General features: G+C 33.4%; 1 protein-coding gene across 6 annotated transcripts; it reads right to left on the reverse strand.

Moving 5' to 3' along the window:
• Positions 1-4,285: 4,285 nt before the first annotated feature.
• LOC129886104 (uncharacterized) lies at positions 4,286-15,928 on the reverse strand. 6 transcript variants are annotated; one of them, XM_055960639.1, is made up of 14 exons: positions 15,664-15,928; positions 15,463-15,503; positions 13,100-13,191; positions 12,441-12,495; positions 10,874-11,053; positions 8,873-9,551; positions 8,703-8,787; positions 8,208-8,295; positions 7,564-7,748; positions 5,766-5,898; positions 5,348-5,484; positions 5,097-5,171; positions 4,699-4,818; positions 4,286-4,560 (listed from the first exon to the last, which is right to left on the reverse strand). In XM_055960639.1, exons 3-14 carry the CDS (start codon positions 13,184-13,186, stop codon positions 4,435-4,437), a joined length of 1,950 nt encoding a protein of 649 aa, XP_055816614.1. In that variant the 5' UTR covers positions 13,187-13,191; positions 15,463-15,503; positions 15,664-15,928; the 3' UTR covers positions 4,286-4,434. The 6 variants fall into 6 exon arrangements, with proteins under 6 accessions (XP_055816614.1, XP_055816613.1, XP_055816611.1 ...); XM_055960638.1 differs by having other exon boundaries at positions 15,463-15,573; XM_055960636.1 differs by having other exon boundaries at positions 15,463-15,593.
• Positions 15,929-20,333: the final 4,405 nt, after the last annotated feature.

Genomic DNA, 20,333 nt, shown 5'->3' on the forward strand with positions numbered 1-20,333 from the left:
GTAAAACTTTAGAAAAATGACATTTAGAAAAAATAAATAAACAGGATGTATCAGATTCTAATGTTAGCTTGATACATACGAATCTGATACATAAAATTATATGTATCAGGAGCAGTAAATCTTCATAAAAAATCACATTAAAAAAAAACTTATAGAAACGCATACCTTTGGGAGATTAGGGCATGTTGAAACCCCTTCAATCTTCTTGTCGGCTTCTTTGGGTGAATGTTGAACTTGAGATTTCGACTTCAATTTCTCACGGAGCTTATCCATCACTGATGGATCGTTACAATGTTTGGATTTAACCTCGTCCGGTGAATCAAAAATTTCTTGATTTTTATTCAACTGAGTGAGACCAACACTAAAAGATGGAGCGAATTTCATGTGTATCAGTGAACAATGTGAGTAAAAAAAATTACAGAAGAAAATAAAGGAAATCGAAGAAGGTGAGAATGAAGTGAGATACCATTAAAGGAAAAACTTGAATATACCTTACTTAGATGCTTGAAATTGAGTAATAGATGGACTAAAATTGAAAAAAAAAATGCCATCGAGGAGGCTGAAGAATAGGCGTGAATTTAGGTAACTGATATAAGGTAAAAGTGATGTATCAGTGAAAGAGTGAGAGAGTTAAAAAAATAAGGATTTTTGATATTTTTCCAACTAGTTGGGAGTATTAGTAAATATGGTAATGTAACATGTGTAAATGGATAATTTTTCCAATTAATAGCAAATTGATAAGGAAAAATTAATTGGGTGAGTATTTTTTAATAAATAATTACTGATTTTAGCAAATTTTTTATTTATTACCATCTATAGTAATACATAACAATATTATGATAAATCTACTATGTATTAAAAGTGAATTATGCATACAATATAAATGTATTGTAGGTGTTTTAAAATATATTATGTTTGTTTTGTAAGAAATTGACAAAGTATACTACAAGTGTATTAAAGAGTGTGATAAATGTATTATTTATGAATAAAATGTATATTATATGTGTTTTATAAATTATTCTCTGAAATATATATTAAAACTGTATTATAATTGTATTATAAGTATCCAGTGAAAAAAATATTATTATTATATCTATGTTAGTTTCCCAATTGATAATAAGGTTATTGGATTAATGATTCTATTGGTTTGTCGGTTTTATAACGATTATCGAATTATTGATTTTAATTTCAGTTTGATCACTTTCTTTAACAAATTAATCAATAATCTGATAAAAAAAGTAAAAATTACATTTTTATTTTTGCGTACATTTTATCCGGAACACTTTTAAAATAAATACGATAAGAATATTTGTTAAAATTGATCACTCTGATTTCCACTATAATTTTTATGAAATTGACATGACTTTCATCCATCAATAAAATCCAATGATGTTGATATTTATGAAAGGCGAGTGGTTTATTTTGAGCACTATCATCATTAACTTACTCGGATCAACTCTTACTACCTATGATTATACATAATTATTAATTAAATTTTTTTATTTGTTGTCGATATGGTTTTCTGTTTTTAGTATTTTTTTCTTCAGCAAACTTAAGTAGGAAGGATAAAATAGTCGATCAATTTTTTTTGGGCATTTCAATTTATGCTAGTAATAAAGTAAATAATACTTAGAAAAATATGCATTCGCACAGTAGAATTTAAATTATATATATGATGTGACCATAAGAAAATAATAATACTCTAATAGTCCTTAATTAAGCAGTTCCATTTGTTGTACCAACCGTTCCTAAACTAATCACACACTTATCTACCCTCAAAGTCAAAGGTGAGGATTTACCAATGATTACAAACAGACCCCGGTAATCACTTCATCTAATTAACCACCAGTTCATAATTAATTAGATTAAACATTAAAGATTTGCAATGTTTCAAAAGCAATTGTCGCATAGGCGAGGCGTGTATCATGAGAAAAAACTTCATATTCTTAAGCGCATTTTCTCATATTATCAAATTCCTTATCATGCTTGTGTTCTTCATTTGCTAAAAGATCGGCACATTAGTTTGCTTCTCTCTAGATATGTTTAATAGCTATCTTGTTGACATTCAACAAATAACTATAGTCTTCAATAATAGCCCTAAGAGGGCGATGTTGAATGTCCTCATCCGTTTTATGCTCCACAAAATATTTTCGTTGCTTATGTATATCAGTGTTTTCTCTCCTCTCTCCAGAGTATTACAACTATAACATACACCGTGTAATCTTATAAGTGAAATTTGATGAGGAAAAGTGTACACAAATCTTACCCCTACCTTGTGAAGATAAAAAAGTTGTGTCGTTTCTGAAGGATGCTACACTCAACCCTTTGACATAATTTTGAAACAGGCAAGAAGAATAAATAGTATGGCTAACAAAATTTACATAATTAAATACATGAACAGGAAAAAGGAAATGTTGAATCATGTTTAGAACCCAAATAATCATCATTGTTAGGGCCATCTTAATAATTTGTATATTTCATTCTCATAACTTTTAGTTGCAGCTTTCGAACTTAAACATTTTATTTCCATAAGGCAAATGAATCATGAATTGATGTCCTAGTTGTTATAAGAGGCATTAATATATGTATACCAAATATAAGTATATCTCAACTACCCTTTCTACTTCTAACCTCCATAAATATAAAACCAATTTTTTAACCTCGATTGAAACAGATCTCGTCATTTAGATTAATCTAAATATTTAAAAAAAAAAAAAAAAACGCTAAAAAGTGAATAAGAATATAGACGTTGAAGTGCTCATTCATAAAATAAAAACAAAAAAGAATCCTAAAAACGCTCTATTATTGATTTAATATACTATAAAAACTTATTGTCTTAACAATATCATTGAAAATCTCTATACACAACAAAAGAAAATAATTAAATGAGTGAAAGATCGATAGAAACTAATTAAAAATTACACAATCCATCCCATATTTTACACAAAAGGAATTACGTTTTGGAGAAAAAAATAACCAAAATATGAACAAGATGAAGAGTATGAAGAAATACAACAAGATGAATATTACATAAACAGAAAGGGAAACAATTTAGTTACATGCCTAGAAGCCATGAATGATTCTAGAACAAGTATTTTTGAACCAACGATAACCATTTTTGAAAGATGTCTTAACTTTTCCTTCCATGGAATATATCTTATATTTGGCCACCCTCTTCTTTCTATTAAACTCTGGGTTCGAGTACCATGTCCGACTACTCTCTCCTCCTCCTTTTTTATAACTCGACTTTGCGATTTCGTTCTTATTCTTCTGAGAATATGGTCGCATCATATCCATCGTCCCAAAATTATTATTATTATTATTGTGTGCATGAATAACGTAGACGTTATTAACTGCATAGGCTTTATCATCGATGATTCCCATTCTTTGCCCGCTGTTGACATATCTCCGATGAGCAAACGTGAAATCTTCCATTAGTTTCTTCTTTCCTCGTTCTCTCTCTCTCTCTCTGACTAATTTGTGATGGTTTTGTGGTAGAGAGACAGAGAGGAATGGAGGAGAGAAGATTAAGGCTTTAGAAATGCATGTTAGGACTGCAAATATATAGAGGACTCTATAAACGGAAGGTTGAAAATACACTGATGACTAATTAAGGGGGTAAAAGTGTATAAAATAAAAACTAAAATTTAGTCTCATTCAGGGGTAAAGATTGACCATGGATAGACAAAGAATAACAAAACAAATAATGGCAAATTAAAGTGAGTGCGAAGGAAATTTGACGAGTAAAACTTATTTGCACCTGGTGTATATACCAATATAATAATCAAGGTTGATGGCAAGTTTTATTACGCTCTTACAATGCGATGCATAAAAAAAACAATGATAATTAAACAGATTCCAAGTTTTTATAGTTTTGAACCTAGCAATCGACGTTCTCAATTCATACAGTGACATAATGCAGCAAGTCCCTGGTTTGATATTATTTCCCAATAATTAGGAATTTTGAGGAAAGTCTTGAAGTAACAATAAAATTATCTCCCTGATTTGATATTATTTGCCAATAGTTAGGAATTTTGAGAGGAATCTTGGAGCAACAATAAAATTATCTCAATGTTATTTATAAATCCAAAATTGGAGATGTGAAAAGTCGGTAAAATTTTAATATATATCTCTAAAAGGGAGTTTGAAGTGTTCCATTTAATCTTTTCCATATTCGTCCCCCACTTAAATAATAAAAATTAGATAGCTTTTCAATTATACTTTGGCCCAAGGAGAAAAAATAAATTAGAATTCTAAAAAACCAAGCAAAACTAATTTAACCAAATTAGTAACTGAAACTTTGCTGTTCTATAGAAACTCACAAACTTGCAACCGTTTTAAGGCTTTAAACTGTAAATGTCTCTCACAAGAAAAATACTTACATGTGAGTAAAACTATGGTGTATCATAACAACTTTATTTCCAAACTTTAAGTTCAAGTTTGTTCGGTAAGCTCCTTAGTCTCGACGCTTTGTGGAGCTTTATCAGTTTTGGCCTTGGCCATGGCCTTTCGCCTTTTAGCTTCTTTTTTGGAGATCTTCGAATTATCAGTGTGGGAAGCCTGCAAAACACCCAGCACAAGTTAAAGTGATTATACAAAAATTTATTCATAGAAGTAATACACAGCAAAAGAATAGTGAGCCTGACGAAAAATAGACGTCTTAAGAGGAAAAAACAAGAAGAGGTACTCTATTCATACAATGTGAGACTTCCACTCAATTTTGGAATGCCCATCCTGGTCACCACTAGATTGTGTGTAGCCACGAACATGACGAAATATGTGGATAAGAACAGCAGCATCAAGAGCAGCATATTCTAGCTGCATAACAGTAAAAATAAGAGGTATTACTATCAATAACTACAGCGCCAAAACCACAATAATTCACAAGGACCATATCATATTATTCACAAGGACAAATCCACTAGCTTCTTAATCTCGTTACTTTACAAAAATACAGCAATCCACATACTACAACAAGTATAACTTTATACAGCAATCCCCATACTAGATATGAATACATGCGGGAAGCTATTCCACATACTAGTACTACCCTTTATCTGTGATACTATAAAGGGTACATCATTTAGTACACATACCTGAAACTGAGTTAAAGGCCGTTGCTCCCAGTTGCTATTCCTTCTTGTTTTATTCAATCCAGTACCCAATATTTTCTGTATCAAGAAAGAAATCAAATAAAAGCAAGAACTAAAATTCATTCACCGTTCTTATTATTAATATTGCATCTCTTTTCACTACAAAACCAACAAGAATTTATACTCTGCATATTGATACGAAAACACTAAACATGCAACGACAAACAGGAATGCAGAATACATGTACGAATTACCTTTGCCAGACCAGAGAGACCACCTCTTGGTTCTTTGAACACATTCTGGATATCGAGCAGCATGTCATAGTGCTTGAAGCATTGCAACTTCCCATAAGATAAAGCAAGCTGCTTCACATCACACTGGAAGTTGTAGCCTGAAAAATACCAGATTATTACAGCAGAATTTTGTCTGCAAATAGAGTATACCGATCGAAAATATACTGGTATACCAAAGAAAAGCAGGAATGTGTTCCATACAAAAATATCTCGGTATATCAGTGGTCCCCCTTAATGGACACATACTGTTCGATATAAGTAGTGCAAAGACTGAAAGGAAGCCATGAAAATCAACTAGTTTTCTTTCTTGGAGCAGAAAAGGTGTAATAGACTTATAAACAGGAAAATGCCCACAGATTAAAAGAATGTTCTCTCTTACCAAGCTTCAGTACTCTTGGAGAATGCAATATGCGGGTTAAGCAGTCATCCAGTACATCTGGAGCATCTCCATATAACTTTATGAGATCTAGTATATAAACTTTGTAGTCTGAAGCAATCTGAATGATGGAAACCTGTCCCACGGGGAGATAGAAAGGTATTATACTGTTAAACATGCATTTGCTTTACTCCCCAGAAGTCGGTTCATTTTAAATGTATTCTCCATCGTGCCCAACAATAAGGACAATCAATTCAAAGAATATAAAGCTTATTCATTTTGATATGAAGGGATGAAAGGTTATTGCACAGAAAGGCAACAAACCAGACTATACAAAAAAAGAGATTGGTAGGAAACATCATATCTTTATTCAATCTCACAGAAGGCGAATATCCTCTAGCTCCAAAATTGTCTCGCCGAGCACATTGCAAAAAAATGAGATACATTGCACAGAAAAGCATTGAAAGGCTACTTACTAGACAAACCCCTTTGTTCATCACGAGAGACAAAAAGTTAACATTCTCAAATACTTCCATATTAGCAAGGGTTTTTTAAACTCAGTTCAACGGAAGACTCGGAACCTTCTATCAAAGACAAAATAAAGAGATGGATAAAACACCTAATTATGTACTATGCCTGATCACAGAGGGAGTGAAATTGACCAAAAAAGGGACTAGGATTAGCGCAGAACCTATCCATGACTTATAAGTAATAATGACCACAGAGTTATATGAGTAAATAATAGATTCAAACAAAAAGAATAGAGAATAAAATGGGATATACTCACATGCATTCTTCCTTTGTCACTTGAGGTGAATCCATGAAAGCTAAACTTATTACAAACAGATCATTGGGGTTCTAGGCTCATTTTCTTATCAACCCTCTTCATAATGGAGGGAGAAAGAGAGACATCTACGCTGTTAACTCATATTACTGGGCTATTATTACCAGAGACGAGCAGCAGATGATGCCATAGCCTTGGCTATGGAAGCAGATCTAAAGATCAAGAGCTCCTTATGAAGTTTCATGTTTCACATGGCTGGTTGCCAAATAATCTGTTTTGACCCATGATAACAAAAGAGGTATTTTGCTATGCAATAGGTGTTACTAATGTGGAGGAGATATAGAAAGCAATAAGCAACTTTGTTTTCACTGTCCAATTACAGATCAGATTTGGCAACTATTTTGGAACTTGTCGGAATCAAATGGTCCATGCCAAACAACACTGCTGATTTTTTGAGAAGCTGAATCAGGGCAGGTTTAAAGAGAAGAATGATAAACACAATCACATCCAGAGGATAAAGGCCAACAGCCAATTTTTTGTTTTACTTCTAGTGTAGAATTGAACTTGTAAATGAAGTTGAATCTATTTTAGAGCCACTAGAATCCCTACAGATTTAGATAGGGTATACTTCTGTCTTCACACATTTAGCACAATGTACATAATTCCAACACATTTTTAATGCCGTTTATGAATAAAAACTTACCACTTCAACACCAACAAAAAAAATATATAGTGGAGGGAGAGGAAGATGACTGAGAAGCAAAGTCCAATATATTTCAGGGAAGAGTAATTACTCTGTTGTCTGTATATATCAACACAAATATCTTCACTTTTCAGGATAGAATAAGCTGATTGTGAGGTAGTCCAATACATTTCATCAGTCATAAATTCAGATTTCAGATCGTGAGAAACAAGGAAACACACTTTTTTACCACCATCTCTTTAAGAACAAAAGAGCAAGATACTGAGGTGGGAAGAACTATTACTTATAAAAAGTAGCTGTTATCCAAAAATCACCTTGTTAGGTGGGCTTCCCTTTTCGTAATTAGGCTTCCACTCACAGTCAATGCCCACAACTTTACATTCTTCAATGTCGTATGTAGCATCAAGCAAGCCATTCGCTTCATCTACCCAGACTACATCCTTTATTGACAATTCATCAAGCTCCAAGTATCGGTGTGTTGGAATACTTTCCTCAAGCTCTATAGAAGTAAGAAAAAATTAAGCTGACAAAAAGCAATTTGCTCGAGCTGACTACTGAAATAAACCACAAGCCAACATCCAGAAATAAGTAAAAGAAGGAAAAAACATAATCAACCAAGTCCTAGCAACATAAAAGGCAGCATAATGAAAACCGCATCATTTCAGAATAGCCATACTCGGTGGATCTCAGAATAGTTGATCATAGAACAAAAGCATACACTTCTTTGTACCAAGAGAATCTCATCAAAGATTTAATGCACGGATTGCAGCATGAGAAAACATAGTCAAAGAACAATCTTAGCAGACTCAAAGTTCCTGTAGTTCATACCGATTCAACATTTGCAGATTGACACTTTTTGGAGAGGTCAGTAAATATAGCTCATTAGTGCTTTAGATCTAAAAACTTTAAAAAGTGCTTAGACTGGATACTTAACACGACGCAGAGGAATCCAATGTACCTTTGACATTTATGAAACCTTCAAGGGAATACCGTTCGCAGAGTTCCTCAACCTTCTCCATGTAACCAGCTTCCATAGCCAAATATACCTTTTATCATGAAAAAAGGTTATTAAATACAACACATGTAATTTTTTCCCAAGTGATACTGCATATTCACATATTGCAAAAGCCAGAAGGTACTTTTAACTTGTCTCTCATGAACATTAATCTTTGAAGTATCAGCCCAATAACATAAAAAGAACTCAAATTTCTAAGGAATATGTTCAACCACATCCTTTCATCAGACCAAGAAAATGACCAGGAATAATATACTTATTAGATGAATCTGAAGCTTAAATGTCTCTGACGCCTATGTACAGCACCTCTCAAGAGTACTAACAACTTAAATCTTGACAACAATTCAATAGCACAAGAATGAGCTAGCAATTGACAACGAATTCAATGGCACTAAAATCAATTAGCAATTGACAAAGTCAAAATAGCTGTGTACTTGCCAGGTACTCAAGAAGTTGTCGATCATCATTTATCCTTGCCTCAGCAACATCCCAGCAACCCTTTTCTGCTAGCTTCTTCAGTTTGCTGTAAGCTAATACTGTCATTCAGTCAGCACTCTTCATAAAAATTAGCTGGTGAAGTAACACAAAAGTGGCTGGAATCCACTTGCCTTTCTTTGTATTGATGATATATTTCTGGGAACTCCTCCCGAAGATTGTTTTGCCTTATAACATCAAATGCGTGCTTTTGCAGTTTTCTGTTGACGTATTCTCGGACAAGAGTGCATAAGATTGGCTTCCCCATAAAAGTTGCCCACTTTTCTGCCGCTCTGTATTCGTTGCTATCCAACATTTTAAGTAGAAAAGATTCACCAGATTCCCGGATAGAGAAGTGTTCCAACAATGAAACAGCAGTCATGTAAGACTGGGATTCTACTAACCTAGAAATATATTGTTCAACCAATACCTTAGCCATCTGGCATGTGTGACCCTTCTCATCTGTGTCATACATAGCTTTTTCTATGTTTGACAGACTGACATCAAAAACTTCAAGGATTTTGACTAGGACTCTTTCTTCATGATGCAGAGTACCATCAACAATGGCAAGAAATAATTTGGCAGCCAAAAGTTTAGCTTTGTATATACCATTCATGCCATTTCCCACTTTCAGGAAATGACGAAGAGCAGATATTATCAAATGACTGAATCCTTCACAGTGTGACTCAAATATAGGTAACACATACAGGCACTGCGCAACAAAGATGGCTGCTCCAGGTTGAGGATCATTGTGCAAAAACCCATATGCTTGCTGTTGCAGAACTCGAAACTTGGCAGTCGCCTTGCATGTTCCTATTAAGAATAAAAACTTGTGGGAAAATATATAATGATCAAATATTACCAAATTGAGCTACACCATTATCAACCATAGAGGGAAACAAAAATTACTTCCACTTCTTTTATTTCAAGAGCTATTGATGATCCTTTTCATTGCCCTAAGATTTCATGCTTTAGGTTTACCAAATGAAACTTGAGAGATTACCAACAATTTCGCAATGACTGCTAAATGAGTCACTAGTCAATGATTGTTAACATAAGAAATAAGCCCGTGACTCTTTGACTAACATGTAGCTTTTGTTCTCTAGCAGCATAAACCTGCTAATTCATCTCAGAAACTATTCTATGAACTTCCTACACACAGAAGATAGTAATAGTACTCGTAGACTCGACTCCTTTTTGGATGAAGGAAAGGAGTAAAGTCTTCGTCATACGTATGAACACGAAAATCACACCTAGATCTTTCATAGTTCATATTGCCAAAGGTGTTGAAGAAAAAAACTCAACAATTTCTTTTTTGTAGATTATCAAATTCTACAGATACATAATCTAGCATAGTCCACTTAAAATCATCACGTTGTTCAAATGACATTGGAGGGAAAATGGTTAATTTAATATCTACAGCTCTCCTATCTTTATCCAATAATGTATTCACAATCATCATTTTGGATCAATGCCTCAATCATTCATGACTTCGCCTACAAGAAAGAAGCAGTGCAACACAATGTTCTGGCACTGTCACTCTGCTGATATAACGTACCTATTGCCTCACTTCAGCCCCAAATGTAGTTCTAACTAGTTATTACCAATCCACATCATTAGGGTGGTTAAATCAACAAGGTGGACCAGTGGCTGATAAACATATCTCACGTTTTCTTAGACTAGAACTTCAAATAAAGACGACAAAAATTCATGGGTCAGGCTCATTTTCTTTTTCTTCCAGTTTGGAGTTTGAAATGTTTAAATGGTCATGAGACAGTGTGGTTATTTAGGCATAGAGAAAATGTCATTGACCAGAGGAGTAGAGGTAGGATGACAGTTCTTCATTCTTTACCATATAAGGATTTAACACATGTCCCTCCTTGTTATGATTCAAATTCTTGAAAAAAGATATTAAGCACCCAACAAATGATTATCAATTCCTAATCAATTGATCATTATACTGAAAAAAGTTCCAACTGTCATTTGGGCAAGAAAACAAAGAAATAACCAAAAGAAATCAGATATCTAATAGTAAAATGTTTAAGGAAAAAAGTTTCTAAAACTTATGGAATGATCAAAACTAAGCCAGACAGCAATTTTTTTAAGAAGAGAAAAAATGTGGGGAAGAACTTTACCGTAGACATAGCATTCCTTTAAGAGGTAGAGGAAAACCACTGGAGAAACATTGGATAGATCGCACAAAGCATGCCTGGATACAGCCAAGGGATGTCGAACTTTATTTTGATTGTGCAGGTGTAAAAGTTTTTCATTCACACCCATGGTAGAAAGTTGAAGAAACCAGAAGTAGAAAAAACCTGCATATTTGAATAAAGCACAGAATTAATATTCTCAAATAGCATTGCCTACTGTAAGCTGGACACCACAATGTCCCAATTCCTATAAATATAATTGCTTTTGTGCAAGAAAGTGACTTTGGAACAAACGAAAAATCAATCCAAAAGAAACTAGCAATCCGTATTTAGATGACCTTAAGTTAAGAGAACCAACTCTTCAAATAATTGTGGACACTGAGGACGGGTAAGCAATCAAAATAATACTATAGTAATACATAACATGCAATACATTCGAACTTTATCCCAATCAAGCTTTGAGATTTTGTAACCTCCCAATCTTGCAAGTTCTTTCTAAACCAATTTTTCCACAGTTGAGAAACTGATGCTCAACCAATTTTATAGACAACTTATTTGGGTCTTAATTGTCTAGCCAAATAGATCAGATGACAACATTATTTGATGACAAAGCTTCAACATTAAGCATTTGGTGTTAACTGGAGCTGCTACAAGCTGATATATAGCTTCTCACTATCTCAAACATTAAAATCTAATCAATTATGTGTTCAAGTTTGCAAAATCTCTAGTAAACTCATATTTGGAGTATATGGGTAAAGTGGTTGAGATTAGCTGGAACATGGTCCTAGCATCAACTATGGCTATGTAACATATATGCAATCTTTGTATGTATATTGAAGTATCTATAAAGAAGTTGAAGCATACATGTGACATAGACCAAAGATGACTCAGACCTAAATGACGAATAGGCTAACCTTGGCCATTGTCAAAACAAATTTAAATAACAGAAAGATGGTGGGGTAGCTTTTGAACTATTTTTTCCAATGAATTGTCGTAGTTGTAGATTCATCACCTAGACATTGACTTCCTATATACGCAACAAACATTTAAATTTGTTTTATATGATGTTTCATGCCAAATCAATAACCTGGAAAATTTCTGAAGTATATCCATATAGTTAAGGACTTTAAAAAACTACTTTCCCGCTAGTCAATTTTGCAGCACCATTGGCTGTCATATATCCACACCCTTCTATTTTTGTTTCTATTTTATTTTTATTTTTGTAGTTAAATCCAAAAACTTCAATAGGTTATCTCTCTAGCTTCAAATTAGACTAAATTCTTGGATAAACCCATGTAAAAAAGACAACAAGCACAGGTTTTGCAAATAAGATCAATAATAATCTGTCGTACTCTCTAATTAATCCATTAGGAGCAAGTAGTAATTTTTTCTAACTCTATTAAGCCTAGATATTATAAGCATCAGAAATTTGAGAATAAAAGCTTCAATATACTTAGAATATGCAGGTAGAATAAACGAGGAACATGTTCAATGAGCTCGGTGGTTTGACTTTACATTGTATGGTTGGGGGCCTTATTTGTTATCTGAGTACCTGGACTTGGGCATAGGAGCTGGAGCAGAGGATTTGCTAGTCTTGAGTTTGAGAGCTATATTTTCAAATCAACAAAAGCATGTCATGGGAGACGTAGAAGATGAAAAGAAAAAGTTGTTAGTCATATAGCCGAATTACACTACATGAACTCTAATTATCAAGCCACTTTTGGGGGTAAATACGTATATTTAGAGTTGCACTATAACCTCTTGAACTATTTTACTATAAAACTCTTATCTCAAACTATTTCTGGGAGCTCATTTAGTCTAAACTTTTAGAAGAATGCCATATGTCCTCTTCCATGATTTCTTCTCTTAAAAGGCTAATTGAGCCAATAAAATGAGAGAAAGAAGAAACATAATAATTGAATCATCGATCTCCCTAGAACCCTGCTTCCCATGAAATTGAGAAAAAAATGACTTTGGCAATGGGAGCAGGGATCTTTGTCCATGTTATGTTTTTAGGCTTTCACATTTTCGTTTATGTTAGTCATCTATCTAGCAATAAAAAGATCAAAAGGGCCTCTCAGACAATTTAGCCCAATGGGAAGGTGGTTTTTTGAAAAAGAGTTTGAGCAAAAGCGTTCGGTAAAAAGAAAAGTATAAGTTTTTTTAATGCTTTTTATGCTTCAATTTATGTACACGGGGAAAAGTACCAACCTTTCTAAGCTTTCTAGAAGCATCATGGTGAGGATCCAATTTGCAAGGCAAGTAAGCGCACGGAATGGACCAAAGAAGACACTTCATCACCCCTTCATGCCAAAACCCATGAACAGTGAACCTTGTGCATCTTTACAAAGCTTATGGAAGTTTTAACATTTATTGCATGAAAAAATTGTACGATATATTTTGAAACTACTCCATAAGCCAAATTTTAAGTATATATAAATTTAGTTTTGGTGTTGCATATTCAATGTTTTAACACAGACAAAATTGGCATTGTATACCTTAAACAAAAAGAGCAAATTTAATTCTGTGTATTTGAAGTTTTATCATTAAGCAACGATTCAACTAAAGGAGCTATTAGACTGTTTTCTTCTATTTTGTTTTCCTTATTGGTTCTTGATAATTACATTGGACAGACTGCTGAGTAAGAAAAACATGGACAACTGTTTTTCATTGTTCAAAATGACTACATCATGTTATAAAAGACCAGACTAACATGTTCATTACATTTCTCTGCCAACCCTTTCATGTCTAGTGGTAAGTTGATTTCATAGTTCACTGTATATTAGAAATATACATGGTGTGGACCTCATCGAACAGTGATTCTGGATTCCCCTTGCTTGGATTCTTTGAGGCGATGTTGAGTACATAGTGTGGCACTACATTGACCTTTTCTGTTCATGCTGACATGGAAGAGTTCGCTCAAACCCAATGTTAAATATTTGGCAGATTTGCCGAATATCACGCGTGTAAGTTTTGCAGAACAGGTACCTTTTTAGTTTTTTTTTATAAGTAACTAATTACCTTTTTCATTCAAATGACCCTGAGTTATATAGAATGATCCCTTTGCTCAATTACAAGAAGCTTTAGGACAAGCTAAAGAAAAAAGGGGAAAAAATGTTTTGATAAATTCATGCTGACCTCCTACCCAACCAGCCAACCCAATACATCCAATGAAGAAAAAATGTTCTTACCTTTTCTAAAAGACGAATAGGAGTTTGAAGATCTTATATACGACAGGAAAAAGTTACACTATCCTAAGCATCTTTATTGTAGCAGGCAGCAGCCAGTCTCTGATATGGAACAATACCTAAGATTACCTAACACATGTGAAAGCGTCCAACTGCATTTCCCATATATATGACTACTTTGCTAATAAGAATCCAAGTCTTAGTATTCTTTCACCTCCTCAGTTGGTGCCCAAAACTTAGAGAGTGTCACATTTAGTTTTGTTCACTCTTCTTCTCCCGCCTACATTTAGCCAATTATAACCAAGACAAGTGAGCCGTTTGGATTAACTTATAAGTTGTTTTCAGCTTTTTTGAGTATTTGGCTCGCCAACTTAGAGCCAGCCATTTTGTGCTTAAAATAAGCCCAAAAAAATAATTGGTTTTGTTTGACTTAGCTTATCTAAAGGAGCTTATAAGCTGAAAACAGCATATAAGCCAAAAAAATAAGTTGGGGTAGCCCAAGTTATTTTTTTTTAGCTTATAAGCTGTTATAAGTTGCTTAAAATAAGTTAAGCCAAACAAGCACTAAGAGAGTTACATCTTCTTTTCTTCTCTTCATTCTTTTTTTTATACTCTTCAGCAGACATCATCCAATGGGTATTCCTAGCTTGCAAAGTTGTACCTGAACTTTCTTCCCTTAAATTCCTGATTGGTACCTAATGTCTAGAGAATCGTATTTTTGCCTTTTTGTTTCAGTTTTTTGTTTTCCCTTTTTGACTCCTCATCTGCTTCCTTTACCTCACCCAATTGATAGGAACCATAAAGAACAATAAAGTCATTGTGAAACTGGAGAAGGTCACCAAGTAGACATGTAAACATTGATTTCAATCTAATTTATCTAGATAAGAGCATTTTCAAGAACTGGTTCAAAGAAGCACTTCGCTTACCTTTTCTTCCACTAAATCAATCTAATTTATCTAGATAAGCTCATTTTCCAGAACTTGTTCAAGGTGGAGCTTTCCCTACACAACCCCCCCCCCCCAAATCATGTAACCACCCAAACCATGATTCCAACATAATATTTTTCTTTTCTTCTGACTTTTATTTTCCTTTAGCAGTTTTAGGATCCAAACTAGGATAATAATAAAAAACAGCAAGAATTAAACTGAGTTAACAACATCAGTCCTGGTAAAACTCATCCGCACATAAATAATCATTGTAAGGGATTCACCCATACTTATCAAGCATTGAAGCAGAGCTGAATAATTTTATACACATATGTGAAACAGTTCAAATGAAAATCTCTCTATACGTTCCATCAAACAAGTAACCAATCAAACAAAAAAAGAAAAAAATTCTTTAAAAAATAAAAAGCAAATGACATTGATGAAACTAATCATGACTCACCGGTTCAGAATTCCCGTTTAATCAACAAGCAGAAAAAGAACCTACAATTTCACCAAAGCGAGTCAACTTCTTTATATTGTCGTCTCAGCAATGGTTCAATAGGAACCTCCACTACAGCCAAAATTATTGCACTGTTTCATAGATTACTCTGTAAAAGAAATGAAAAACAAGCAAGCAAGAAACAGAGTTCAGTCTCTTTACCCTGATTTCTCTCTCTATATAGAGAGAGACGCGGAATAAGAACAATGGCGGTGTATTTTCCGGAGTAAAAAGAAAAGAAGCAATACTACAGTTTGAGATTTTGTAACTTTAGAAAAAATTCATAAAACCCTAGGCAAAGGCCATTGAAGATAAATGGAATGGAATAAAAATGGCAGAAATCAAATGTGTTTATTCTAGTTTTTGTAGCAGTCCCTGTCTATTGACTGGTAGCGCAATTATGCGCAGGATACGTGACTGTACTGGAGGTAAGGTACAACTAGTAACAGATAACGTGGAGAATGAAGGGAGGGGGGTTATTTTCGACTTTTCATTGTTCTTGTTTTCGATATAAGGTGCATCTTTTCGAATGACGTGTAATTTTGGGCCGAAAATTAACCGGATCATCCTGACCGTTAGTTGAATAGTACACAGTTCTTGATTTCCTCCCTTCAAGTAAAAAATTAAAATGTTAGAACAAAATAGGAAATATTATTATACATAGTCAAAGAGAAAAAGGATCGTATTTGCTCTTTTAATTATATTTATCCTTCATCTTTAGAAAAAAAACTATAGTTACCTTTGTCATATTTTTTTAATATATTTATCTTGCCATCTAACTTTGGATATATATTTATTTTTAGACTATTAAGTTTTATGTCCTCATTTTTATTATACCATGTGACGTCTTTAAAGATATATTTTTTACTTTCATAACCCTCCCTTCGTTTTTAACTGAAAACTATTTATAAGCAGCTAGCTCCTTACTTTTATACCCCCTGTTTTTAATTGTTAATTCGCATTTACTATTTGATACCATTGCAGTATATATATACTCCAATGGTATCAAAGATGAAGAAGTAGTGGTTCAGTGAATAGAATAAGGGGCGGACGGATAAATAGTTTAGACTGTGGTCCCGAATAAATAATTTGAGTTGAATCCAATTTAAATAAATAATTTGCTTAATGGGTCAAATTTATGTAATTTTCCCTTTATTCATTTATTCTAATAAAATAACACCTTTATTTCTCTAGGATATATATGGATACACTAATATTGTTTATTACTACATTACTATTTGAATTCATGCTTATTTATTAGATTACAATAATCCTTGAACATTGACCATACTTTTTGTGGAGAAAAAGCATAACAATTACGAAAAAAACGCACTAGTAATCCCGAGTAAACAGGAAAACAAAATAGAAAATATACATTGAAATCATTTTCCTTCTTATCAAACAAACTCTTAGTGGTGATTAATTTTCTTTTTTATTTTCAAAAAATTAATCAGTATTCTTTTAAAATCTAAATATCTTTTATTTATAGGCATAATTCTTTGTTAGATATTTTGAATAATAATTGCGAGATTTAACAACAATTTTTTTTCTTTCAAAAATGTGATAATTATGCCTCTTTAGCAATGACGATAATGTAGGGATGGTGAGTCGGTGCAACAAGTGTTATTCATAAGGAACTAAGGAAGGTTGTGGATTGATTTTTTGTGACAAGGCGTCTCAACATAATTGGAGGCCTAAAGTGAATTCACAATTTGAGGCCTGAAATCTAAATAAGCTTCGTATGTATTTGTTTAAAATTTATTTTTCTAACTTTTTATGTGCAAAATATTACTTCTATTTTTTTTTATAACTCATTTCTTTGAATACCTTTTTAAAATTATTGGTTTTACATAAGAATTTATCGATTCAACGTTGAAAAACATTCTTTCACTTAGATAATTATTATATGAATTGTTAACATAATTTTATACGTGATAAGTTGACAAACTTTATTTAAAGATGAGATAGAATCATAGAAATTCATTCAAGAAGTTGATAACTTGGTATACCATACTTTAATATGTTTGTTATAATAATTGAAAATTAAAGAGGAATTTTTTTAAAAAAATCACAGTCAAGACTTTTCAACTATTGATTTTTATTTTTAACAGAGTATTATTCCAACTTATCAAAGATTTAAAGAAATAGAGTCCAAAAGGGATAAATAATGTGAGTGTTAGCGGAGAGAAGGTAAGAAGTCAAAACAACGTTTTCTTGATTTCTTCTATTTGAACGGGGTTAGGAGAATAAAACAATATAATATTATTTTAAAAATATATTTTTGTAATAAATAATTATTATTTTTTTTTTTAAAAATAACACACAATTTATTTTTGATAAAAATTTGAGCCCCCTAAAATTGGGGGCTAAGACATATGCATTAATTTTTTGTAAGCAAGAGTCACCCCTGTTCTATCGACATCTTCTCAATCGAGTTCATCACACCAAACTTGCCTAATGTAACTTACATATCAATGATTTGCGAGTCCAATATATTTGCACCCAAAGAGTAGCGTCGATAGAGGTAAGCAACAACTGCCAACAGTCTTTAGCTCCATTAATTATACGTGGTTGAAAGATTTCTAAGTCAAATGGTTGTAGAATTACTATTTAAATTTTAAGCAAAATGTCTTTGTCGTAGTCTTTTCATTTGAAAGGTCCAAGGAACAGATAAGAGTAAATTGATTGATCATCATACTCATTAGTTTATGCATGGAAAGAGGAGGACACTACATGTTGGCCTTACGACAATTAGAATGGCTTCTTTTTTCTTTCCTTCAATTTCAACAACATTATTTGAGAAAGCATTTTGGGGGTATATTCATGTATAAATATGTCACTAATAGGATTATTGATGTGGCTTATTAATTAATTTAGTCGCTAATAATTGGATGACATTGAGCAAGAAGAATTAGACAAAAGGCTTTCAAACTCACGTAAAGTCAAGACCATTTTTGTAGGGTGTACATCGGTCGGATCAGTTCGATTTATCAGTTTTTGATTTTTAAATATGTTAAATCAATAATAAATTAATAAAATATTTTTTATCGATTAATAGTTCGGTTTTCGATTTACCCAATAAGAAAATGCTCATACAATAAATATATGACTTCTCACTTTCTATCAATTTGGCGCGATACAGTAAACAAGCAAGCTATAAGCATGTAAATGCTTTGATATACTGAAACAAGAAAGATAATGAGAAATTGCATCAATAAGTGCAAATGTAGTACAAAGGCTACAATTACATGTCACATCCAAAACATAATATGAAATTTTAATGTTAATCAAATTACAGACGTTTACGAACTTGCAAAAACTACAATTACAAAGTAAAACTAAAACTAAAACCAAGCAGTAGAACAAAACAATCATGAACAATTCGTAGTTCTTACTTTAATCTTTAGGTTTTGAATAAAGACTAAAGTGGTCTAGAGTGAAGTAGAAGTAATGTGAAGACTGCAGCGTACTGATATAATGTTATGTTAAATTATTAGGAAAAAGGCATAAAGACCCCCCTAAAGTTGTACTGAAAAGTCAGTTACACACTTAAACTATTATGGCGACCTATTACACACCTAAACTACTTAAAAGTGAAATTATTACCCCCCTATAACTGACAACAACAACAACAACAACAAGCCCGGCATAGTCCCACCATGTGGGGGTCTGGGGAGGGTAGAGTGTACGCAGACCTAACCCCCACCTTGAAAGGTAGGACGGCTGTTTCCGAAAGATCATCGACTTAAGAGAGAAGAACAAGAGAGAAGAAACAAGAACCAAAACCAAAATCAGATAGAACCAAGCATATCGAAAACGATATAAAAATATGAATAATGAGTGATTATAGAGGCACCATAATCTTTAGAAGACCTACAAATTTTGGTTAGACATCATTAAGGAGGTGACACTTCCTGGTTCATTTTTTCTGTGCATGCAAACTGCGAGAAAGCGCGTCAGATTCTGTAAAGTAAAAAAAAATTAAAAATAAAATCACCCCACCCCCACATCCATTTTTCTTCACATCCACCTACCCTCTTCTTCTTCGCATCCACCTCCATTTACTCTCATTTTGAATCTTGATTTTTTTTTCTTTCAAAACTCAACAACAACAACGACCCAGTGAAATCCCACAACGTAGGGTCTGGGGAGGGTAAAGTGTACGCAGACCTGACTCCTACCAAGGTAGGACGACTGTTTCCGAAAGACCTTCGGCTCAGTAAAATAAAAAAAGAAGTCAGATAAGAATAAGAAGTTCAAAGCAATATGGAAAAGCAAAAGCAAAAGCAAGCAACGAAAGCAGCCCAGATAAGATAGAGCAATCAAAATACAGAAAGTAATGAAAGTAATAAATAATAACAGACATCAGACCATAGGAAATTATAGTGCGCTAATACGCCTACTAATAACGAACAATAACGAGACTATGAACTAGCTTTTTACCCTAATGTGAGTCTTCCACACTCTCCTATCTAAGGTCATGTCCTCGTTAAGTTGTAACTGCGCCATGTCCTGTCTAATCACCTCTTCCCAATACTTCTTCGGCCTACCCCTACCTCTTCTGAAACCATCCATGGCTAACCTCTCACACCTCCGCACTGGGGCATCTGTGTCTCTCCTCTTCACATGCCCAAACCATCTCAGTCGTATTTTCCGCATCTTGTCTTCCACCGAGGCCACTCCTACCTTGTCCCGAATAGCCTCATTTTTTATTTTTTTTTAAACTCATTAAAGTAAAAACTAAAAATAAAAATAAATCACCCCCACACCCTTTCTTCTTCACACCCACCTACCCTCTTCTTCTTTACACCACATTTATTTACTCCCCATTT

This window comes from Solanum dulcamara, chromosome 4 (assembly GCF_947179165.1).
Source record: "Solanum dulcamara chromosome 4, daSolDulc1.2, whole genome shotgun sequence".
NCBI lineage: Eukaryota > Viridiplantae > Streptophyta > Magnoliopsida > Solanales > Solanaceae > Solanum > Solanum dulcamara.